General features: G+C 36.0%; 2 protein-coding genes across 3 annotated transcripts in view; one reads left to right on the top strand and one right to left on the bottom strand.

Moving 5' to 3' along the window:
* Window positions 1-1,352: 1,352 nt before the first annotated feature.
* LOC123702162 (transmembrane emp24 domain-containing protein 5-like) overlaps window positions 1,353-26,438 on the bottom strand; it is an 89,025-nt gene continuing 63,939 nt past the window's right edge. For both annotated transcript variants that reach the window (XM_045649838.1, XM_045649837.1), the window contains 6 exons: window positions 13,920-14,068; window positions 5,249-5,425; window positions 4,494-4,566; window positions 3,333-3,486; window positions 2,898-2,955; window positions 1,353-2,409 (listed from right to left, as the gene is read on the bottom strand). In XM_045649838.1, coding sequence (XP_045505794.1) covers window positions 2,329-2,409; window positions 2,898-2,955; window positions 3,333-3,486; window positions 4,494-4,566; window positions 5,249-5,425; window positions 13,920-14,060 — 684 coding nt within the window. In that variant the 5' untranslated portion in view covers window positions 14,061-14,068 and the 3' untranslated portion in view covers window positions 1,353-2,328. The remainder of the gene's footprint in view (window positions 2,410-2,897; window positions 2,956-3,332; window positions 3,487-4,493; window positions 4,567-5,248; window positions 5,426-13,919; window positions 14,069-26,438) is intronic.
* On the top strand, window positions 14,708-26,096 carry LOC123702153 (suppressor of fused homolog). The gene is made up of 12 exons (XM_045649818.1): window positions 14,708-14,952; window positions 15,386-15,488; window positions 16,798-16,890; window positions 17,469-17,647; window positions 18,875-19,017; window positions 19,734-19,819; window positions 20,826-20,952; window positions 21,780-21,879; window positions 22,652-22,728; window positions 23,046-23,137; window positions 24,407-24,539; window positions 25,129-26,096. Exons 1-12 carry the CDS (start codon window positions 14,829-14,831, stop codon window positions 25,321-25,323), a joined length of 1,452 nt encoding a protein of 483 aa, XP_045505774.1. The 5' UTR covers window positions 14,708-14,828; the 3' UTR covers window positions 25,324-26,096.

The following is a 26,438-nucleotide window of genomic DNA, read 5'->3' as shown; positions in this document are numbered from 1 at the left end:
GTAAAAACCACAGAATACGGTCTACTGTATAATAGTAGCCACAGAGTACATTATTATAACATAGTAGCTAAACCACAACGCTACAGAACGGACACTCTCCGCCTCCCGCCAAAATTAAACACTTACCTCACCCCGCACGATCAGCGTATTACGATACGCAACGACTTAAAGTAATTTTATTATTTTGGATTTGTGATTATCGTTTTTCGTAGAAAATGGTTAGATATTGTGCTGTTTACGGACGTATTTCATCAGAAAATTTTTTACGCTAGTCCCTCTAACAAAAAATTGACTTTCTTCTTTCAGTCCATTTCAGTCACTTTTATTTTATGGCATGATTTGAAATCTGGAGACTGATGTATAGTTCTGCAGAAGCCATGTTTTCGTTTATTTTATAATATTATGATCTCACTAAAAATATTATAAAGACGACGCGGTTGGCGCAGTGGTAAAGTATCTGCCTACTGAGCCGACGGTCCCGGGTTCGATCCCCGGTCAGGGCAAATATTTGTGTGATGAACTCAAGGATGAACTCAATTATTTGTTCTTGGGTCTGGGTGTTATTATCTATATATGTATTTATTAAATATTATATTTATCGTCGCCTAGTACCCACAACACAAGCCTTAATTGAGCTTACTGTGGGACTAGGTCGATTTGTGTAATAATGTCCTATAATATTTATTTATTTTAATAATTCAAAGCTTCACAACCACAGAACAGTAAAATTCACCTATTAATAATTATTAAATACATTTTTGTTATGCGTTAAACCATAATTAATAAGATTATATTCGTTCAGTTCACTGTGTCCGATTACCTTTAGTTACACACATGCATGCCGAAAAAAAAACCAATTTCTACTTTTTTTTTTATTAATGTAAAATATTTTGTCAATAAAGAATTTTTTAAGCTATTGCATAGCTCCTATCGCGGGCCTTGAGCGCGGTGACCGAATCGAGAAATTCCGTAACGAAAAACCTCACGCTCCCCACTCCGACGGGCGGAGGTGTGGCTTGAAGCCTGAAGGCATAGCATGCAATAGCTTTACCGCGGCGGTCCCCGAGTGCCACACGTTTTTTTTTTTCAGCCCAATTAGATAATTCCTAAAATTATTAGAAAGGAATCTATACTAATATATAAAGCTAAAGAGTTTGTAGGTTTGTTTGTTTGTTTGAACGCGCTAATCTTGGGAACTACTGGTCCGATTTGAAAAATTTTTTCGTTGTTAGATAGCTCATTTATCGAGGAAGGCTATAGGCTATATATATCAACACGCTACGGACTACAGGAGTGGAGCCACGGGGGTGAAACCGCGCGGAGCAGCTAGATATAAAATAAACAACACAAAATATCTCACATCATTTATTTACAAACAAAAAATGTGCGTATTCAGAAATCAATAGTTTGTATAAAACATTAATTCTTCTTACGTATTTTCAATATTGCTTGGTAAATGCATTTGGCAAGGATTTGCGAATTTCTTGGTTTAAGTGTTGAATTAAGGGTAAAACTATAGAGAATGCTGTGCGGCAGCTTTTATTTAAAATGATTAGTGAATACAAAGAGTTACAATGATCAGTAAATACAAAAAAAATAATGTAAGTCAAATGTTTTATTGACAGGGCTACCACATCCTTTAATAACTTTTAAATCCTGATTTGGTGTGTACCTAATGTACCCATATACTATGATCACCTCTAAGAATATCAAAAGTATCAAAATTTTTTTTTCCTAAGTAAGCCGATGTTACCAGGTCCATATTTTTTAAATTTGCCGCCCTTTACTGGGTTCAGCTTTGGCTGGCCAGACTCTATACATACTCCATGAATTGAAAACTACTTGTGTTATAAAATTTACGTATGACCTCTCCACCTATGTTTTAGATTGTAACGCTTTTTACTTTTACATACTTACTACATAGTTTGGAAATTCAGATTTTCCTTTGAGCACTTTGTTAATTGTGTATTTATTAATATAACAAAGTTAGCAACACGTAATAAAATGCCCTTAGAATATTTTCTCGCAAAAAATACACTGACTAGTGTTTACATTTTGAAAAAAATGTTAATCTCTCTTTTCCATATTTAATTCAATATTATTTTTCATTCAGAACAACTGATCAAAATCTCTTTGTTTTTCTATCATTCAATTATTTGTTTAACTTGTTCTTACAATGATTTATAGGTACTATAATATGACTTGAACAAACGTCATGACTATTTTTAAATTACTATTACAAAAAAAAATATACTTACAAAACAAAGAAAAAATCATAATAATTGTGATTATTTGTGAACTAAATTAATCTTTGGTAAATAATAAATATCACTGTGACATTAGATTAGGAACTAATTTCTTGAAACCCCTATTGCTTGGGTCTTCGAAGAGACTCTTTACGAAGAATACCTGAAAAAAAATTATTATTATTTTAGAATTTATGTATAGTGTGGCGGTTATCAAATTTCGAATACATACTAACATATTTAAAATGGCAAAGTATGTCGGTTTGTTACACTATCACGCCTAAAATACTGAACCGATTTACATGAAATTTGGAATAAAAATTGTTGATTGATACAAAATATTTTTTGTCTGTATTTGATACCGCGAGGCACAGCTACATTTACTATTATAAATTAAAAAGAAAATACTTGAGCGATGTCAAGGGACATCCGGATGGAACGAAGTGTTAAGTTAGAGAGAGACAGACAGATAGCCACGCGCACGCCGCACAACTCTAGCAAAAAGTGTCGTAACAACTTTTCGTAAGAATTTTTTCCGTCTAGCCCCCTTTCACAGCGCGCGATAAGGGATGCAAAAAAAAAATTATATTCATTCAAAACTAAACCATAGATGATTATGAAGCTAGTTATATGATACAAATTGTTACTTACCTGTATAACTCCAATAACGCTCATTAAAAATATTTGTACTATCGACCATTTTAACACTCTGAAACAAAAGAAGATATTAAATAGTTGTGCCTATAGTAGCATAAATCCAACTAATATTATAAATGCGAAACTTTGTGATGATGGATGGATGTTAGTTACACTTTCACGCAAATACTACTCAACCGATTACAATTAAATTTGGTATGTAGATAGCTGAAGACCAACAATAATATAAACGCGAGCGAAGGCGCGAGCGGAAATCTTGTTTACAATCCTGTTACTGAGTGGAATTTCAATTTTTTTTGACAATACAATAACCACGTCCACGCCAGAAGTGATACAAGAATCACGCCCATCCCAGAAGTATCAACAACCACCCCATCACAAATGTATTACCAGAACCATCCCATCCCAAAAGTAATACAAGAACCACACCTATCACACATGTCCTCTGCCAAGTTCCGGTCCCTTGCTTCGTGCGCAGACAGCAACTCTTGCAAGCGTCTCGCTGTTGACACGTTGTCTTTGAGTTTTGTGACCGAATCGGATATATCCCGTACACGCATTACGTATGTTTCTGCTGCGTTACCTGCGAATATAACAAATATAATTAATCTATTTTAAAGAACTTAAATAAATCCATACTAATATTATAAATAAGAAAGTAACACTGTCTGTCTGTCTGTCTGTTACTCAATCAGTAGTTAAGACTACTGAACCAATTTGCATGAAATTTGGTATGGAGATATTTTGATACACGAGAAAGGACATAGGCTCCCTTTTATTGCGAAATATGTACAACGAGCGAAGCCGGGGCGGACCACTAGTAATAAACAAAAATGTCATAACTTCCTTTTAGTAATCAAAGACTCATAATTACGCTCAAAAGTTGTCCGAAGCAAAACTCTGCCTACCCGTCCATTAGGCAGGGTTTCCTTATGAGCTTTTTATAGGACTTTGAACATTACTGCCACGCAGTAAGGTGTTAATTTGAATGAACGCTACATAAAAGCTTTTCTCGGTTCAGAAAAATTTCGACCTTTTGATAGTCGATTGTGAGTTTAGAACGAGGCACATTAAGAAAACCGGTGAACTTCCTTTTAAACTGGTTTAAATTTTGAATTTTTTTGAACCTAGGTACATCTTGCATTTATATGATTAACACGTTAACTGCCATGTCGGACAACGCTGCCCGCCATCAAAATTTCCTCTCAGGCCAACCAAAAATTACAGTTCTGATAAAATTTTGCCAATTTTTTTTATTTTATTAAGGTCCGGCGGCGATATGGCGAAGCGCAGCGCAGCGCGCTACCTTTCGCGTGTGACGCTTCGATGCTCCCCGAAATAAACTGTTGTTAATTAATTATGAATTTTATTTAAATGAAAACAATGTCGAAAATAGTTTGATAATGAAAAATGCGCTGTGCTGCGCTTCGCCATATCTGCGCGTGGCCTAGGTCGTATTAAAAAAAGGCGATAGTGGAGGTGGGTTCGAATCCCGCTTCATAATCAAATATTTTATATTCTTTTAAAAATATTGTACTTTAACGCTATAAAAAAAATTAAAAACAAATTCCAATTGTTTTCAAAACTTACCTAATTCCATTTCCTTATCATCATAATCTTTACTTTGAGAATCTTCAGTATCTATCATCAGATCGAAAAATACCTGTAATGACATAAAATCATGATCAACTGTAACAGAAAAATATCATACCACTACATAGTATAAAACAAAGTCACTTTCTCTGTCCCTACTCCCTGTCCCTTTGTATGCTTAAATCTTTAAAACTACGCAACGGATTTTAATGCGGCTTTTTTTAATAGATAGAGTGATTCAAGAGGAAGGTTTTAGTATATAATTTATTAGGTTTTAGACAAAGCGGGCGAAGCCGCGGGCGGTAGAATACATTAACAACGTAACTTTTCCAGATACAACCTTTAATATAACTTTACCCTTGGATTCTAGTACAATAGCTACTGCATAAATGTGTATTTTGTGAGTGCATAAAACACGAAAAATAATGTGTTAAATTGTAAGCAGCATGTATCAAAACAAAACCTTTAATAGATTCAATTATAATCTAACGGTTTCCACAGTCTTACATTACATACAAATTAAAAAAATGTGTGCGTGTACTAGTGTACACACGTAAGAACTGAAACTTCTTTATTTTTCAAAAAATAATTTACTATGCAACTTTACAGAAATATGTCGAATCACGCGTGGTAGTGATAAGAAAAAGATGGCGCGTAACGGAAAATGTCACGCGTAACGAAATTTAAACGAAATGTTACACTAAATTTTTTCCAACCCTGATAAAGAAGTTTCACTTCAATAGTATACTCACAGTTTTCTGACTAAAAGTGCTGAACGTGTTATCAAAGCAGAATCTATAGTCGCCCTCCAACACTGACGTGTGTCTGTGCGCGTTTTCCGCCTTCTTATAATCTGCCACTATGATCCGTCCCACGGGATCGGCTAGTTGAAACGATATGTCCAGTTCTCCTTGGGATGCATCTATTACCTGTGATATTAATAAATCCTAATATAATAGAATAATATTATAAACTAGCTGCTCCACCCCTGTTGGTCGTAGCGTATGATAACCTGCCTATAACCTTCCTCGATAAATGGGCTATCTGGCCGAAAGAATTTTTCAAATTGGACCAGTAGTTCCCGAGATTAGCGCGTTCAAACAAACAAACAAACTCTTCAGCTTTATAATATTAGTATAGATAAGTGATAGACAGTTGTCAAGGAAAATTTATTAACTTAACCTTGAACATAAATTAAGGGTATAAACTTATATTACTTTCATTATCAAGAACTACTGATAAGAGACGCAAAATTAAAGCATTTAATTCACTATCATAATTAATCTCTCACACTCGTCAAAATGTTAGTTAGCATACTCTTTCGAAACGGCTGGAGCGATTCTCATGAAATTTTGTGTGCATATTGGGTAGGTGTGAGAATCGGCTAACACCCAATGTTATGCCTCTAAGTGATAAGAGTAAGGCAGTGGTAACGCAGAACAACGTTTGCCGGGACAGCTAGTATATCCTATCCTATCCTACTTCCTACTAATATTATAAATGCGAAAGTTTGTGAGGATGGATGTGTATGTGTGTGTTTGTTACTCTTTCAGTCAAATACTACTGAACTGATAACAATGAAATTTAGCACACATATAGAGGGTAACTTGGATTAACACATAGGATAGGTTTTATCCCCGGAAATCTCACGGGAACGGGAACTTTGCGGGTTTTTCTTTGATAACGCGGGCGAAGCCGTAGGCGGAAAGCTAGTCATATATATATAAAGCTACACTACCACTCACTGACTCACTGACTGACATCGGTTTTCTCGGAAACTACGTGGAAAGTGGGGGGGATTTCGACGTGATCGTATAGAGGTGCGCCGAGTGACCAGAGGAAAAATATAGCGATCTCGATCATCTTCGAAAACCAAGTGGACCCCTGGAGGTGCGCAAAAACGGTGATACCTGGAGGGGGGGTGTCTGAACAAAAAACGCTCGGAACTGGTGGCGATTACCAGGGGTGGTGGAAAAATGGGGATTTTCGCGAAAACTGTCAAAAATCTGTCAAAAATTGTCAAAGTGTGTACACGGTTCTCGTTGTTTTAATTCAATTTTAATAGTTTAAAATACCTCAATCGTAATAAATTGTTGTTCACTTCGAAGTTTAAAATCCGACTATGAAACTGTGATATTAACTTAAGTAAACACTTCACTGATTTGTTTATGTTTCGAAGAATAAACTACACTGAATTTACATGTAAGTGACTTTTATACAACTTGGAGGTGGATCTAAAAATAATTCTCGTCCACCACCCATCTATTCGTGTTGTATTCAAGAACATAAGTCACATATGATTGTCTAATTCGCCTCAGCAAGTAACTGACGAATAGCTCTGCGGACGAACTTCAATGAGCGACTCGACGAATCCAAGATCAAATCACCACGGTCTTAAAAGATTAATTATTTTTAATTTTTATTTTTAATTTATATTTTCATTATGCCTTTAGAATGCGCTAAGTGTTTAATAACAATACTTGTAACGCAAAAAAGGCTCAAATGTATAAAATGTGGAAAACATTATCATAACGACTGTGTTAGTCAGCGAAGCGATTCTAAGCCAAGATCCCAGTGGGTATGCCCGATTTGTTCTCCAAATACGAAAGTCGGTAACACTACTTCAGCTCTTGTAACTCAGGCTATTAACAACACGCAAGATTCAAATATTCTCCCGCCAAATATTATAAGCAAAATTGAGGAAAAGATTATTGACGCTATTCGAAAGGAGTTACCAAGCATTATTCGAGAAGTTTTGACTTGTGAATTAGAACCGATTAAACAACAAGTGCAACTTCTAGAGGAAACTACAACATTGCTTAATAACCAATACGACGAATTACTAGACGTTGTTAATTCAAAAACAGACGAAATAGTTTCTCTCCGCGCTGAAAAAGACATCTTAAGCACAACATTAAATGATTTACAATACCGATTATCGTCTATGGAACAATTTGCACGGCAAAGCAACGTAGAAATAGTTGGTATTCCGGAACACAAAAACGAGAACACGATCAAAATTGTTGAACAAATCTGTAACGTAGTTGGATATAACCTTTCATCGCCAAGAGATATACTAATTGCCACGAGAGTTGCCAAGTCTAATAGGGAATCCAAGAAACCAAGAAATCTTGTATGTCAGTTTCCTAACAAGTTCATCCGGGATAATTTCCTTGCAGCTGTTATTAATTACAATAAATCCCATAAAGACAAAAAACTATCATCATCTCTTCTGGCCATATCCGGTCCTGAATCACCAGTATACGTGAATGAACATCTGACACTGGCAAACAAACATCTGCATGCTGAAACACGTAAACAGGCTAAGAGGAACGGTTATAAATTTGTTTGGGTGCGAAACGGGAAAATTTTTATTCGTAAAGAGGAGGCGAGTCCTGCAAGGAATATCCTAAGTATTGATCACCTTCAACAGCTACTCAAATAATTCGGTGATTAATTATATTTTTTTTTTCCAACTTAAGAGAGATACAACTTAATTTTTATTTTGCTCTATATCTATTGTATTTTTTTTGTATTTTTTTATTTTTATTTTGTATTATGAATCGAGTTCGAAACATTAAAAAACAAATTGAACCAAGTATTTATTACCAAAACATCAGGGGAATGAGAACTAAGCTACTTGAGATTCACAAAAACGTACTGGCAAATAACTACTTAATAATTGTATTGACGGAAACATGGCTTAACCATAATATATTTGATGGAGAAATACTTGATAATCGTTATGAAATTTACAGAAGGGATAGACAGTCTAACTCATTATTTAGGGATAAAGAGGGTGGTGGTGTACTCATTGCCGTGCATAAATCAGTGAAATCTTTTAGAATGACTAATTTTGAAAGTATTGCTGAGGATTTATGGGTAGCAATAGAATTTCCTACTACAAATGGATTGCAGAGAATAAGTTTATGTGCGGTCTATATTCCTCCCCCCATTAATAGTGCGGTTCTAGAAAACTTTTTAAATAAATCTTCCATTGCTGCTAATCAGTCGGTAAACCACCTGATTGTTGGTGACTTTAATATGGGTAGTAATTTAAGTTGGATTAGAAAAGAACATTACGACAATTTTTTGTGTCCACATAATTCTAATAACCCGACTGCAGTTTCGCTTATTGACTTCATGGCTTTCTGTAACAATAAACAATATAATGCCATTGTTAACTGTAATAATAGAATATTAGATCTGGTATTATCAAATTTAAATAATGTCATAGTCACGGAAGCATTGGAGCCCATATCCATGGTTGATAGATATCATCCCCCTCTAATCATAAATGTTAGTTTGGAAACACCTCTGTACCTAAAACACAACGTCACTGAACGGAATGACATATTCAATTTTTTCAATGGTAAATATGATAATATTAAGCATGATCTATCTGTGATTGATTGGACATCAAGGCTACCCTACGACATGGATGTAAATACTATGGTTTCCGAATTTTATTCTATCTTGCGAAATTTAATAAAGCAATACGTTCCACTTAAGCAAAGACGCAACTCTAAGTATCCTCCCTGGTTCACAAATAGGCTTATTAAATTGTTAGGTGAAAAAGAAAAATATCGTAAACGCTATAAAATATATAAAAACGAAATGGATAAACTGCAGTATAATTTATTAAAAAATAGAACTCGCATTATATTAGATAAGTCTTATGATGATTATATAACTAAAATACAGGGCGATATATTAAAAAATCCTAAAACCTTTTGGACCTACATAAAATCTAAGAGGAGTCATGCCTGCAACTTTCCATCTGTTATGGTACTTAATGATAAATCGGCAAATGATGGTAATGGAATAGCAAACTTATTTGTTGAACATTTTTCTTCGGTATACAGTCAATCATCGTCATCCATGTCGTCACAAAACGTACTTTCATCTTTAACAATGTGTGCTCGTAATAACGTAAATATTAATGAACGGGAGGTCAAACGTAAATTACAATTACTCGATATTAATAAAGGTTCGGGTCATGACGGAATCAGTACGGTATTTTACAAAAGATGTGCAGCGGAATTGTCAGTTCCTCTATCTATAATTTATAATAAATCCCTAAACAGCGGAATATTTCCAACTTTTTGGAAAAAAGGTTTGATAGTGCCAATTTTTAAACAGGGGGATAAGTGTGAAGTAAAAAATTATCGGCCTATTACATTGTTATCGATACCCGCGAAAATTTTTGAGTCTTTCGTTTATGGTTACATATCGTGGCACACCAAGAGTCTTATTTCTGTGAACCAGCATGGTTTCACAAAAAAACGTTCGACACTTACCAACTTGCTAAGTTTCACTAACTCAGCAATAACAAAAATAAGTGACGGTAATGAGGTCGACGTAATCTATACTGATTTCAGTAAGGCCTTTGATACAGTGAATCACCATCTGCTAATAAAAAAACTTAGGGACACTTTTTGTCTTTCAGAACAAGTTTTACTCTGGTTGCAGTCTTACTTATACCTTAGACCACAAATAGTTAGGCTTAGCGGATATCAGTCTAAAGAATATTATCAGTTATCTGGAGTTCCCCAAGGCTCCCATCTAGGCCCATTATTGTTTACATTATTTATAAACGACATTACGAATGTTATCTTGGAATCTGAATATGAAATTTATGCGGACGACTTAAAACTTTTCAGATCGGTAAATTGCTCTCACGACCAACAAAAACTGCAGGATGATATAAATCGAGTATCACTTTGGTGTAAGAATAACCTAATGCAACTGAATGGAAGTAAATGTAATTTTATAAAACTTTCCAGAAAACATGTTAGACTCAAAACAACTTATAAAATTGATGATATTGCTATTAATCAAAAGTACAATCTTAAAGACTTAGGTATTACATTAGATGAGGAATGCAGATTTGATACACATATAGATCTGGTGGTTCGCAAAAGTTTTAAAATGCTAGGTTTTATTTTTCGTAATACACAGGATTTTAAATCTACTCTCGCTATGAAAATACTTTATAATTCTCTCGTAAGGTCCAACCTTGAATACAACTCAGTTGTCTGGTGCCCTTACTATAAAAAATATATTACTCGTATTGAATCAGTACAAAAAAAATTTATTAATAGATTAAGTTATATCACCAAAAATAATACTCTTACAAATTATAGCGAAAAGCTAAACTTTTTTAAAATGGAGTCTTTGGAAGCGCGCAGAAGCGCGTCACAGCTTATATGCCTACATAAATTATTGAACAATGAGATAGACTGTCCATCACTGTTGTCGCAAATTGGTCTCTCGGTGCCTATCTATAATTGTCGGCTAAGTACTTTTTGCCCTATGTACACAAAATTTTCAAAAAATAGATATGGTTCGAACTCCCCGTTACAACTTATTTTAAAATTATACAATAGAATATTTACAGTTGATCATAACACAGATATTTATTTTTCAAAACTAAGCTCGTTCAAAAAGCATATTGTTAACACTTTAAACAAACTGTATAAAATTTAAGTTTTTACTTTTTAGTTCATCTTTATAATTAAATTTTTATGAAAAATTGTTAAAGCGGTGCCTACCTGTAATTTAGATACGTAAATACTAATGTGTATTTTAAGTTAATTTTGAATTGTTTGAACAAAAAATTATGTATCTAGTTGGTAAGCCATTTTTTAAATAAAAAAAAAAAAAAAAAAAAAAAAAAAAACAAGATGGCCGCCGTACTTTGCCAAAATCGCCGTTTATGAATCCTTACGTCTCAAATTCGGCACACGTGCTCTGTTTGAGCCGGCGAATCGATCGGTGCCCCGTTCGAGTGGCTCCGGGCCCCAGTTTCCAACTTTCATACAACGTAAACTCCAACGGCCTGCGGAAACGGTGCGAGTTGGGTTGGGGGTCCCGGAACTAAAAATGATCACCACCCTGGGATGCTACCAGGGAGCCACAGTGGGACGCTCGATTTTGGAATTTTTCCATTTTTGGCGCAAACATAAAAAGGTGCATATAGCCGAGGTGGCGCATCGCGGAAATACACTCACACCGTGTTCGTACTCGCCCAGCTCCCAGGATATCCAGAAAAATCCGAAATCTTAAACTTTCCCTCATCTCTCGAAGACGGTCAACGGCCCGCGCAAACGGTAACAGCTACATCTGGGGTGCTCCAACTAAACTTGGAATAGACCTCGAGCAATTACCACAGAGTGTGAAAAAAATTCAAAATGGCGGAAAAAATGGCCGCCGCCATACAAATGCTAAAACGGCCATCGCTGATCCGATCGCGCTGAAACTTGGCACAAAGGCTTTAATCAAGCCGCACATTAAGTTGGCATACTCATAATCGAGTTTCCATGGCTGGTTTCTGAGTTTCATACAACGCAAAATTCGACGGCTCTCCGAAACGGCGCCAGATAGCCGGGGGGTGTAGAACTAAAAAATGATCAGGAAGATGGGGTGCTCCCAGGGCAATCGAGAAATTTCAAATTGGACGCAATTTTTTTTTCAAAAATGGCCAATTTTTCAAAGCAAGATGGTGGCGCCGGTTACTTCACGATCGGTCTGAAAATTGACTTCTGTGCTCTAATCGGCTAGATTTACAAAACTGCATACTCAGAATATCTCTCCGACCCCCGGTTTCCATTTTCCATACATCACGAAATTCAACGGCTCTCTAAACTGGTGGCACTTAGGTCGGGGTTGCCGAAGTAAAAAATACTTCAAAACTTGGTCCGCTTCCAGGCATATAAATTTTTTTGTTAAAAAGCGAATTTTTTTTTTCGAAAATTTTGTATGGAAATTTCCATAGTAGGAAGGGTAATTGAATAGCATCGGCAAAAGACGGCACCGCGGGCTGCTTGCTGCCCGCGCACCGCGCAACGTCGAGGGTTGACAGCCTCCCGGAGTAGAAAATATTTATTAACTTTTGAACTACCTACCGCACGAGCCAAGCGAGCGAAGCGAGCGAGTCACGGCAGCGGCCAGCATAAATATTTAAATAGGTAGCGAGGAGCGAAGCGACGAGCGTGTTAGGTTAACTTTTGAACTACTGCACTAGCCAAGCGAGCGAAGCGAGCAAGTCACGTCAGCGGCCGGCGTAAAAATTCAAAGAAGTAGCGAGGAGCGAAGCGACGAGCGAGTAAGGTTAACTTTTGAACTACTGCACTAGCCAAGCGAGCGAAGCGAGCAAGTCACGTCAGCAGCCGGCGTAAATATTGAAAGAAAGAGTGAGGAGCGAAGCGACGAGCGAGTTAGGTTAACTCTTGAACAGTTTATTATGAAAAGTCACTGCCCGCTATCGATAAGACGTTTCAAAAATTTTACCAATATTTGAATAAGTAATTTATAAGCAGTTTAGGTAGCGAGGAGCGAAGCGACGAGCGTGTAAGGTTAACTTTTGAACTACCACACGAGCCATGCGAGCGAAGCGAGCGAGTCACGGCAGCGGCCGGCCTAAATATTCAAATAGGTAGCGAGGAGCGAAGCGACGAGCGTGTTAGGTTAACTTTTGAACTACCTATCGCACGAGCCAAGCGAGCGAAGCGAGCGAGTCGCGGCAGCGGCCGGCCTAAATATTCAAATAGGTAGCGAGGAGCGAAGCGACGAGCGTGTTAGGTTAACTCTTGAACAGTTTATTATGAAAAGTCACTGCCCGCTATCGATAAGACGTTTCAAAAATTTTACAACATTTGAATTAGTAATTTATAAGCAGTTTCGACTGACTGTAGAATCGCTGTTAGCAGATGTTACAAATGGAAAGGAAATTCGAATGCATTTTCAAATGACTGAAGATTTCTGCCCTGGGATGAGCCGCGAGCTGCTTGCAGCTCGCGCACCACGCAGCCTCGAAGGTGGACAGCCCCCCGGAATAGAAAATATTTGAATGGGGAATTTATAAGCATTACCGACTGACTGTAGAATCGCTGTTAGGAGATGTAACAAATGGATAGGAAATTCGAATGCATTTTCAAATGACTGAAGATTTCTGCCCTGGGATGCTTCGCGGGCTGCTTGCAGCCCGCGCACTATGCTCCCTCGAAGGTGGACAGCCTCCCGGAGTGTAAAATACTTGAATGGGGAATTTATAAGCATTAACGACTGACTGTGGAATCGCTGTTTGCAGATAATAGCAAATTGACGGGGAATTTTAATGCATTTTCAAATGACTGAAGATTTCTGTCCTGGGATGCTTCGCGGGCTGCTTGCAGCCCGCGCACTACGCTCTCTCGAAGGTGGACAGCCTCCCGGAGTGGAAAATACTTGAATGGGGAATTTATAAGCAATACCGACTGACTGTGGGATCGCTGTTAGCAGAAAATTACAAATGGACTGGGAATTCTAACACATTTTCTAATGACTGCCCTATTGCTTCAACCCAGGGGCAAAAGGGGCTCGCGGGCTGCTTGCAGCCCGCGCACAACGCACCAGCTAGTTATTTTATAATACTCCACTTACCTGGTATTCTAAATCTATTATTTCATTCATAAGAACTTTATGATAAAAACAGTCTGTTTTCCCTGCTTGTACAGTAAAAGTCATATCTTTTTCGTATGCGAACACGACACTAAAAATTGTAGTCAGGAAAATATACCGCATTGTGATAGTATAGCGCAAATGATTTTAAAACTCAAATACAAAAGGTGAGAATGAACCGACACGTTATTTATAGCATCCGTGAGGTTTGTTTGAGTTTATATATAGAGAAAATTAAATAATACCGCCCACTTTTGCACAGTTCAATACAAAAATTTTGACACCGACTGCCGACAAGTGACAAATGAAAGTGACAGTAAGCGGATGCACCACAGAATGCACTTTACACACACTTTACAGCTATAATCTATAGACAGTAAAAAGAATAATTTGTTGAAAATTCTTATGAATAAATTCATACTAAGGCCGCGTTTCCACCTGCAAGAAAACTTCCGCGAGAAGTGTCCGACAGTCTGTCTGACAGCAACTTGCAAGTCTACTTGCAGGTGGAAACGCCGAGTTTACACATGCAAGCTGCTGTCAGACAGACTGTCGGACAGTTCTTGCAGAAGTTTACTTGCAGGTGGAAACGGGGCCTAAGAAGCTAGTAGTTTTATAATACAAACGCCACATCAATGTGAACTCCAAAACCAATAAAATTAAATATTTTCGATTCCGAAAAAATCTATAATATCTGTGATATCTGTAATCTATCTGTGGCATATTGCCAATGACAATGACAGAAACTTTATGAATGTAATCCGTTTTTTTTATTTACCTACGTCAATGATCAGTTTAAATACCTTACAAATCTTACAAATCTGTTCTATGTGTAATTAGGATTAGTATTAAATAATTATTTTAGTGTTAATTAGTTAAGTACTAATCAATATGTCGAGTGGAAGTGGCACTAGCGGCGGAGTTGTAAGAAACAGCGCGCTATCATTCGTTGCGCCTGCGCATCCTGCTAACTCGCAGAGTTCACAGGGCTCTCAGGAACAGATGGAGCAATCCGGTGATTAATAAATATAAATAAATATTTTGGGACAATTTTCACTAATCCCATATTAAGCTTTCGCTTGTGTTATGGAAACCAGATGGCTGATAAACATACATATATGATTTTAAAATAAATACTTATATAGATAATTAACACCCAGACACAGAGTAAACATCTATGTTCATCACACAAATATTTGCCTCGGGTGGGGATCGCCCCACAACCTCTGGCTTGGAAGGCAGGCTCAATTATCATATCAGTATTTATTTATTAATGTCTTAAAAACTAGTTCGGAAGGAAACATTCGTCAATTAACGAAATTTATCGATATTTTTTATTAGTATTTAATTGTACATGCAGTAAATAAACGAATTTTAATGATTATTGTAATAAATAGTTATTCTGATATTTAAATAAAATAAAAAAATAAATTATTAAAATATTTCAGAACGCCTGATGCCAGCAGGATTGAAAGCGTTATATGAAGCATGCTCCAAAATATATCCTGACCAGCCGAACCCTCTGCAAGTTACCACTAGACTAAAGTTTTGGTATTTACAATTTAAATTTAAAATACAAACACTATTTGTATTTTGTTTTTACTAATTAGTTTGAAATGTGCAGTATTTTAAAGTATAGTAAGGAAGAGAGGAGATAGTTTAAGTTGCTTTTCTTTTAAGGTTCTTTTGGTTGTATCTGTTCTTTCAATTTGCTTCAGAAGTGTGCCTCACCACCATAATGTTAAATTTCTTGTAACAGCCATGTGTTCAAACTCAAACATTTATTTATTCAATTAGACTTCTTCTAGAAGCACTTTTGAAACGTCATTACTAGACATCGGATTTTATGCACTAACAAAATGCCAAAATATGCATGCAAATATGCACTAAAAAAGGCCGAAATATGCACTAAAAACGACTGATATGCCTAAAATATGCACATATAAATCAAAAAAATCTTTATTATTTTTATATGTTTAAATCAAAGATTGTACAAAAACATTGAAATTTTCTTGAAATTGAGTATAGTTTTTGTGCCAATATACAATTAAGCATTTTTACCAAATTTTCGAGCGCAAATTTGTGATGTTTGTCACCCGCGAGCGCAGTGTTGCCACCTTAGACCTTTCCGGTCTAAATCTAGCCCTTTTTTGGAATTCAACCCGTGTTTTACCTTTTTAGCCCCAAAAGGGTAATCCAGCCCTATTTTGAATGGCTCAAAATTTACTTAAAATGTACCATTTGTAATTTGTTTTGTAATTTTTTGCCATTTTACCATGCCAAAATAGGGTTTGTTTACTCGCTGAGCGTTCTGATTGGCTAATAAAGGTTAGTCGACCAATCAAAACTCCCGCTACTTAACGATTTATGCACGAAATATGCACGATTGGGGAAAAAGGCTAAAATATGCACTAACGCCGTAATTAGAGAGTTTTATGCATTTGCATATGCAAATATGCAAATGCATATAATCCGATGTCTAGTCATTACATATTTTTAACATTTACCACCAATTCGGAAAACAGTATCTATGGAGAAGAACCGGCATGAAACTCAAACAAACAAACTCAAAAAGCATTATTTATTCCATTTTTATAATATTTTATTTAATTACTTGATAAGTGAGACTGCAAAATAAATTCAATATTAAATACTAGCTGCGCTCCGCGGTTTCACCCGCGTGGCTCCACTCCTGTTGGTCTTAGCGTGATAATATATAGCCTATAGCCTTCCTCAATGAATGGGCTATCTAACTCTGAAAGAATTTTTCAAATCAGACCAGTTCCTGATAATCTTAGCGCGTTCAAACAAACAAACTCTCCAGCTTTATAATATGAGTATAGATTATATTTTCTTTCAGGCTAGGTGGCCATGACCCTCTGGATTACATAAGCATGTACTGGAACCCAGGTAGACCTGATGAGAACATTCCTCCACACTGGCATTATGTGAGGTAAGTTATATCTTGTTTGTATGCTGTTAGCTCTTAACCCTTAAGGGTTAAAATTTTTAATTATTTCAATACATAGTATAAAACAAAGCCACCTTATCTGCTCTTATGTCCCCATGTATGCTTAAATCGTTAAAACTATGCAACGGATTTTGATATGGTTCTTTTTTAAAGAAAGATTGATTCAAGAGGAAGGTTTTAGTATATAATTTATTAGGTTTTAGACAAGGCGAAAACGCGGGCGCATACCTAGTTTTTTTATAAATTGAAATTTGTGTTATTGTTGAAACTAATTTTGTAAAGGTGAACTTGATTGTTTAGTTTTGACATAGTGGCTTACCAATATTTGTAAATCCATCTGTCCCTATGTAACCCTGTCTTTAAAATTTCTTTTTTAAGTTTCTTAAATAGACCGGTTCAAGAGGAAGGTTTTAGCTTTTAGTATATAACAATTTATTTTATTATTCAATTATTGTTAATGATAATGTTTGTCATTATATTTTTTTAGAACTTACATGTATAAGTAATGTTACATTATAGATGTGTTCTTTTAGGAAAGTTTAAATCCATATTTCTTTCAGTTTCGGAGTATCCGACCTCCACGGCGACGGTAGAGTACACCCCATACCAGAGCCTGGTGACACTTTATCAGGATATGGTCTGGAGTTAACTCTGCGGTTAGCTGCGGAGAGGGGTCAGACACCGCCGGTGTGGCCAGCGGCTTTGTTGCAAGCACTAGCTAGATATATTTTCGCTACTGGTAAGTATTTGAGTGTGTTTATTTGGAAAAGTGCCTCTTTTAAGGGTGCTTTTCTACCAATAATGTGTTGTGAGAGTCATTCTGTGCTGTGAAAATGTGTGGGATTGCTCAAATTATAGAACTAACAATAAACAGACATATCTTTCACACATCCCTCGCACGCATCTCTTGCTTGTTTTGTATGTGCAAAAACCTAGAACTCTTGAGCCGTTTCCACTAAAGCTGTACTGAACAAGGCGATGTAAATGAAGCTTTACTATTGGTTCTTTAAAAAGACATTCCTCGCTACACATCTTGTATACTGCTGGAAATATGTATGCGTAGCCTTTATTCGTTATGAATACAGAAATATTGATAATATAAATATTTATAATATTTATTTTTCTTCGTATACTCACTCACCATAGTTGCATGGCTCGGAGTCGCGAGTACGTCACTTGGCTTACCCATATTGATGTACTATGTACAAAATAAAACCATACTGACATGACCGTATTTACTATACATATTCAACACGTCAGCACCAGCAACCACGGGTCACTCACGTTGGCTATATTGACTACTAGATTTCCGCCCGCGGCTTCGCCCGCGTTTGCAAAGGAAAACACGCATAGTTCCCGTTCCCGTGGGATTTCCGGGATAAAAACTATCCTATGTGTTAATCCAAGTTACCCTCTATATGTGTGCTAAATTTCATTGCAATTGGTTCAGTAGTTTTTACGTGAAAGAGTAACAAACATCCATACATCCATACAAACTTTCGCCTTTATAATATATATTAGATTACTAGATTTCCGCCCGCGGCTTCGCCCGCCTTTGCAAAGGAAAACCCACATAGTTCCCGTCCCCGTGAGATTTCCGGGATAATAACTATCTATAATGTGTTAATCCAAGTTACCTCTATATGTGTGCTAAATTTCATTGCAATTGGTTCAGTAGTTTTTACGTGAAAGAGTAACAAACATCCGTACATCCATACAAACTTTCGCCTTTATAATATATACTAGCTTACCGCCCGCGGCTTCGCCCGCTTTCTCTAAAACGATTTGAGATTTAAATTATCCTATCTCTCAAGTTGGATCGAACTGCACATGGTGTGCTAATTTTATTATAATCGGTTAAGTGGTTTAGGAGTCCATTGAGGACAAACATTGTGGCACGAGATTTATATATATTAAGATTAGATTATGACAATATAGACATCCCATATTTTTTGACATTCACAAGGTAACAAGTTCGTCGCCGGTGACCATGTATCATGGCACGCGGCCCTCGACGGCTCTGAGTCAAGAGTGCGTCACTTGCTTGTGGCTGAAGATCCGCAGTTGAAAAGTGTGGACACACCACATGGGAGGGTGGCGTTTTTACAGGTATGTACTTACGTATATACTAACTTTATCTTGTATTATAATTTATTACGTATTTTATAATTTATTACGTACTAGCTTACCGCCCGCGGCTTCGCCCGCTTTGTCTAAAACCCAATAAATTATATACGAAAACCTTCCTCTTGAATCACTCTATCTATTAAAAAAAGCGCATCAAAATCCGTTGTGTAGTTTTAAAGATTTAAGCATACAAAGGGACATAGGGACAGAGAAAGCACCTTTGTTTTATGTACATTAATTAGGTTTTCTCCGCGGCTTTGCTCGCGTTTAAATTATAAATATCATTGTTGATTTTACCAGAAGACATTTTTTATTTTTTTATATCTAATTATACATATATGTACTTAATTTTATTTATCACGTTTTAAAAACCCATTAACATGTTCTGAATGTGTTCATTTATTTATTTATTTGGTCGACCAACATTTGTTTATGTAATGATTCTTAGATATAAATATTATATAACATTTAGTTCTTGCGATAAAGTAACAAATAATTAATTAGAGGTTAACACAGCATGCGCCAATTATACAGAGCTATTTCTTAAAAATACAATACAAACTTACTGTTATTATTAAAAGAATAAGAATTTTTAATTAATAGATGATGACAACAATTTATGGTTTCAATTTTTGTGTATCCTTCACTATAGAACCGAGCTTGTTGGGTGTATTTAATCTAATTGAAACTTATTACAGATGGTGGGTTGTACGACCAGAGAGCTCAGAGCGGCTCAAAGAGGTTCCGGGTTCGAAGTTTTGAAGCTAATTAGTGAAGATCCTAGGTAATAAAACTATAAGGAAAATATTAACTGCTAAACTCACAGATCACAGAAACTAAAGGGAGATATGGTTAGGGGGTGGGGCCGGTGTCGCAGCAATATGTACAAAAAAGGAACACATGCTGTTTGTTGCATTCAGTTGACGTTCGACCGTCGGCCGGGTATTATTTGACAATGCCGTGTTGTTCCGTTAAAGTTTGTAAAAACCGAAGTGAGACCAGCAACTTTAAGTCAAATGGAATCACATACCATCGGTAAGTACTGAAAATTATACGATTTTCTTACTAAAATTTCAAAAACAATATTGCGTAGAGTTATTCTTGGTTTTATTATGTGACAGAACGACAGTCACAATAATTTATGTAAATAGTTTACAATGCTTCTTCTGTACGTGACTCTATTCAAACGCGGAGTTCGAATACCGCAATGTATAATGAACATACTAAAGCTAACAAAACCGTTCGATCGTGTAGTACGGCCGTGTAGTAAATTTTTATGAGACACCAGGTTTCGTACTCAGCGCAAGCGATTGGCATCTCTCTAGATCTCTATGGCTAAACTAGACTAAAAAAATCGGATTGATTTATTACAGTTTTATCCTTTGAGTAGCATTCTAGATTATCAGTTACAAAACTAAATATATTTAAGTCTTTCCCCTTAATTGAGTGGTGACAATGATGATGATGATGATGATGTACTTTGACGAGTTTTGATGATGATGATGATAATTCTTTGACAAGAGTTTTGCCACACCAATATTTCCTCCTACTATATGACCACCTTCTTGGTTCAGAGATTGACGCTGAGCGTAGAACCAAGGGGTCCTGGGTTCGATTCCCGGTGGAGACAAAGAAAAAAAATGTCGCAGTCTGGCAGGACACAGAAGGCTGATCACCTACTTGTCGCTAAAGAAAATCGATCAGTGAAACAGATGTATGCATAATGCATCTGCCCCTTACCCCACTTGGGGATACGGGACTTCACTTTTAATATTTCCCCCCCCCCCCAGATGTGGTGGACCCTGGTTAGTAACGAGGGTATCACGTAGACGATCAGCTCGGCTCACCACCACCCGGCGGCAGTTGGTGCATTTGGCTGGGGTTTCTGCCAGGGTCAATTGGCAGAAGTATTTACCGGTGAGAAAATTTTACCGGGGCTGCATATTTTATTATATCGTGCTCCCTGAATTTTATTTGTTTAAAGTGATCTATAGCTGGTTGGGCACATGCATAGTTTTTGTGTAAAATGGCAATGGAAATTAAAAAATTTAAGGTTATTTTTGTAGTAAATACGCAAATTTAAGTTCCCGCTATCTATTAGACACCTCAATACAATGAAATTCGGGGAGCACAATATCCAACTTTTACCTTTATTGGTGTTATTAATTTTATTTATCTTGCTAGTTTTTTATCTATACTAATATTATAAAGCTGAAGAGTTTGTTTGTTTGAACGCGCTAATCTCGGGAACTACTGGTCCGATTTGAAAAATTCTTTCGGTGTTGGATAGCCCATTTATCGAGGAAGGTTATAGGCTATATATCATCACGCTACCACCAACAGGGGTGGGGCCACGGGGGTGAAACCGCGCGGAGCAGCTAGTATCCTATAAGCAGCCGCTAAGTGTGCCGCGCGGTTTCACCCGCGGAGAAAATTTAGTATTTCTAATTTCTGTAACTCATGTGTTATTCTGATGTATTCCTAATACCTATTACTTATATATAATAAAGTTTTATCCAAATTCGTCCAGTATGTTTTTAGACAATTTGTTTCAAACATAAAATTAGTATAGATAATCAAGCTGTTAAATTATTTTTAAAAGACATTTAAGTGTCGAGAAGTCTTAAGGTCTCCATAAAACGGTCTTTAATTTGTTGTAGAGTTTTCCAGAAGCTGATTTTTATTTATTTTTTTCAGTTTAACTAAAATTAAATATTTTTTAATTTATTTAAATTTAATTTCAGAGTGAAGAAGAACAATGTTCGCTATCGCCGAGCGTGGAAAGGCAAATAAAGGAGACCTTACAGAGGGGACTTACTTCTATGACTGATAGAGGATCGGAAGGTAAGTTTAACCAACTGTGTTAAAAGGAGGGTTATGTTTTCTGCCAGAATATTTAGTATTGTATTCCTTATCTCTTTTTTTATCTTTTTGATGCGCCCTCGCTTTTTAACATTGTCTTACATGTCCTTTATTTTTATGGTTGCCAGGAAGAGATTGCTTTTAAGCAATAAGGCCGCCTATTGCACACTTTTCAATTTGATGTATTCATTTATATAAAATTTCTCTTACATGTACAATGATGTGTCATAAATAAATAACTAAATATTGAACATTTTGTAAGCGTTTGGTTTTATAAAGTAGGTAGCATGTTTTTAAAGTTCCTTATTTTAATTTTAAGATTGTCCGTTCTAAGTTAACGGGTGTGTCCAAGTTACAAAAAAAAAGTGTACAATTTTGGCGCTAAATTTATAACCTATCAAGTAGAGTATATTTATTTAGAATTTTAAAAAGTAATTTTAATGTTTATTTTACAAGTAGTTGAAATTCAATAATTACATTCGACAATTCTTGAAAATAAAAATAAAAAATCGTCGAATTTTCGTTAAATTTTTTTCCTAAAAACGTATCTAGTGAAAAACTAAAGATTTCAAGTCAAGTGAAACTTCTTTAGGCGCGTTGTGAGTTAAATTTCAAGGTTGCGTCATGGCAATGCCGTCACGTCATGAAGTAACGCCACGATTTTGGTATCTTTGTATCTTGTCAAAGAAGTTTCACTTCTGACACGCTCTTTTTTTTGGAAATTTTATTATTTTGTATTTATTTTCTTTTTCAGGTCACAATATGTCAACGGACAGTTTTGAAATGTCAAGTATGGAGCGCGCTTTGCCGCACTTACCTGATATGGTTCAAGTTAGTGTCAGATTATTTATATTTATTTGAGTTTGTGTGTTATCTTCTATAATGTTTAATTTAAGTGTGTGCGCGTGTGTGTGTATTTCTTTTAAGTTTGTGTGTGTGTATGTATGAATGTTTGAGTTTTGTGTGTGTATGTGTTATCATCTGAAATAGCTATTAAAGCCTTTATAATTTAAATAAATATAAAATGCACATTTCACTTTTTGCAACATCAAGTGTGTGCGCGTATATTTACGCTTTAGTATGTGTTTGTGTGTGTGTGTGTTTTACACTTTTTTGTAATAATAATATATTTTATTGTGACTTTCCAGGGCTCATGGAGGGATAGCAGCGTGGAATATTTAGAAGGTGTGCACTTGATGTTGAACAGCGAAGGTGCTAGCCTCCTGCCGTTGGCCATTGAGTGAGTTTATTTCATATCATATTATATTGTATCTATTTAAATATCTCACTAATAGGGTTCCGTTTTATCAGTCTGGTATGGAACTCAAAAGATTATACAGTTACAAAAGAGATATACACTTTGAAGTGAAACTTCTTTAGGCGCGTTGAGAGTAAAATTTCAAGGTCGCGTCATGGCAATACCGTCACGTCATGGAGTAACGCGACGATTTTATATCTTTAAATCTTGCCAAAGAAGTTTCGCTTCTGACACGTGTGCTCAGCACATACGCTCTTTTTTTTTCTTCAGCGGGTAAAAAATATTATTTCGCTTTTTACCAATGACATACATGACCTTTATTTTCATGGTTGCCTGGAAGAGATTGCTTTTAAGCAATAAGGCATATTGTACACTTTCCAAGTTTATGTGTTCATTTCTTTTCGATTCCAGCCTGACAAATGTACAATGTTGAAATTGATATTTTTTGTTTTATGGCATTTAATTATAATAAATTTATAATGAATAGAAAAAATTCACGAGGCGGGACTCGAACCCGCATCCTTTCGCGCCAATCCGGGGCGGATGCTCGACCAACTCGGCCATTCGTGAATCGCCAGAGCGATCGAATTTATTCTATTCTTTATCTACACTAATATTATAAAGAGGAAAACTTTGTTTGTTTGATTGATTGTAATGAATAGGCTCATAAACTACTGGACCGATTTTAAAAATTCTTTCACCATTCAAAAGCTACATTATCCACGAGTAATATAGGCTAGGTTTTATCCAGGAAATCCCACGGGAACGAGAACTATGCGGGTTTTTCTTTGGAAACGCGGGTGAAGCCGCAGGTCCAAATATAAATGTACATAGAAATATTGTTGTCGTAGTCAACCAAAGGAATAGTGTGTGATATTAGTTAGCTCTTTACTGTGATATAGGATTAAGTTGAGTGTTTTTGTGCCGTGTTTTTACCGAATTTTTATAATAATTTTAATTTTATAGCATTTTAAGCAATTATGGTACATTTTAGTCATTTTATTTGTAATTTAATCCAGTATTTTTTATTTTTTTTTTTATCTTGTTTAAAGTAGTATGTTATATTGTATTTTTTTTAATTGTATTTTATTGTATTTTAATATTATCCATACAAAAAAATAAATAAAAGCAAAAAATGTCTCTGGACTATAATCCAGAGGTGGCGCGAACACCCTGTGATGACGGGTGCCTTTAAAAAAAAATAAAAAAAAAAATGTACAATGAAGTATCATGAATATTTCTTTTTTTCAGCGGTCGTGTGCTACACGCATCACATTTTACATGGCGGCAAGGTGGCCGCAGTGTGACAGTGTTGCCCCCCACTGTGGGGGGGGCCGTGGTTAGTGATAGCACGCCGTATGCGGTCACTAATAATTGGTTGCAGGTATGTTACATACATACATACATACACACACACACACACACACACACACACACACACACGTTTTATTTCATTGTAATCGATTCAGTAGTATTTTCGTGAAAGAGTAACAAACACACACACACACATCCTCAAACTTTCGCATTTATAATATTAAGTAGGATGTACAAATAATACAATGTACATTCGAAATTAAGCAAAATACTTCACGACTCAATTTAAGTGTGTGAAAGACCAAGTAATTTAAACCAAGTAAATTTATTTTAATAAATAATCTTGGTTGCAATCTTTAAAAAAACCCCACTTGTAAGCCGAACCGGGTGGGAGGTTATAAAAATGAGTTCAACAAACTTTCTGGATTAATTCTAAAATATTAAAGCTGAAAATATCTCTAATATTATAAAGCTGAAGACTTTGTTTGTTTGAACGCGCTAATCTCAGGAACTACTGGTCCGATTTGAAAAATTCTTTCTGTGTTAGATAGCATTTATCAAGGAAGGCTATAGGCTATAATATATCATCACGCTAAGACCAACAGGAGCGGAACTAGTAGATTCTAAATATTCCAACCATCTCATTTTTTCTCTTCCAGATTCTGATACCAAATGAATTAGCGCAAGACATGTCGAAAAAAGTGGCTCCGCTCGCAAATTTAGCGGAAATAGACTCTGAGACAGACGAAGAAGGAACCACGGGCACAACCACGGCACCCACAATACCTTTCACTTTATCCTGGCCTAGTTATAAGTTAAAAATATCCGTTTTACCTGATACTGAGTTTTTATAAAAAAAAGCGTGCCGCACACGTGTCAGAAGTGAAACCTCTTTGGCAAGATTATATACCAAAATCGTTGTTTCCATGACGTAGCGGTATTGCCGTGACGCGACCTTGAAATTTTGCTCTCAACGCGCCTAATGAAGTTTCACTTCAAACATTTTGAATATTATAATGCTAATGTAAAATACAATATACAGATACAACCAGTAGGGAAACTTCACACAAACGTTCGAAATAGCTCACGCACGCAAGCGTGTTTACGAGAATCGTAAGGGTCTTCTTATCTGTCAACTAGCTTACCGCCCGCGGCTTCGCGCGCTTGGTCTAAAACCCAATAAATTATATACAAAAACCTTCCTCTTAAATCACTCTATCTATTAAAAAAAACCGCAACAAAATCCGTTGCGTAGTCTTAAAGATTTAAGCATACAAAGGGACATAGGGAAATAGGGACAGAGAAAGCGACTTTGTTTTGTACTATGTAGTGTTTGTTATAATACCCTTACGTTTCTCGTAAACACGCTTGCTTGTGTGCGTGAGCCATTTCGAACATTTGTGTGAAGTTTACCTACTGTTTGTTTGTGTATATTGTGTGTATAATGTATTGAAATGTACTTTCTTAATAATTTAGTGTAGAATCTGTACCTTTGTAAAGAGAAAAGATTTATAGTTTTAATTAGTTGGTACATAATATGTACGATTACTTTTTTATAAGTAAATAACGAGTACTGTCTGTAATTATATTTTATCCTTTACCAAATATATCTTATGAATTATGATGATTAAGTTTTTTTTTTTTTAATAAATATCTACACTAATATTATAAAGAGGAAAACTTTGTTTGTTTGATTGTAATGAATTGTCTTTCACCATTCGAAAGCTACATTATCCACGAGTAATATAAGATAGGTTTTATCCCGGAAATTCCACGGGAACGGGAACTATGCGAGTTTTTCTTTGAAACCGCGGGCGGAGCCGCCGGCGGAAAGCTAGTCTTATATATAAAATTCTCGTGTCACTATGTTCATTACCATATTCCTCGGAAACAGCTGGAGCGATATTTGTGAAATTTTGTGTTCATATTTGGTAGAACTGAGAATCGGCCAACATCTATTTTTCATACC

Source organism: Colias croceus, chromosome 23, assembly GCF_905220415.1.
Source record: "Colias croceus chromosome 23, ilColCroc2.1".
Taxonomy (NCBI): Eukaryota; Metazoa; Arthropoda; class Insecta; order Lepidoptera; family Pieridae; genus Colias; species Colias croceus.
The sequence above is the reverse complement of the archived record's forward strand: the minus strand, read 5'-3'. Positions and strand labels throughout refer to the sequence as shown.

What these genes read in the sequence shown, in the direction of transcription:
- LOC123702153 (XM_045649818.1), top strand. Translation starts at nt 14,829, where the DNA reads ATGTCGAGTGGAAGTGGCACTAGCGGCGGAGTTGTAAGAAACAGCGCG. An exon ending in TAGATATATTTTCGCTACTG is followed by an intron (nt 17,648 to 18,874) that starts GTAAGTATTTGA and finishes GACATTCACAAG; the next exon opens with GTAACAAGTTCGTCGCCGGT. An exon ending in GACTGATAGAGGATCGGAAG is followed by an intron (nt 21,880 to 22,651) that starts GTAAGTTTAACC and finishes TTTCTTTTTCAG; the next exon opens with GTCACAATATGTCAACGGAC.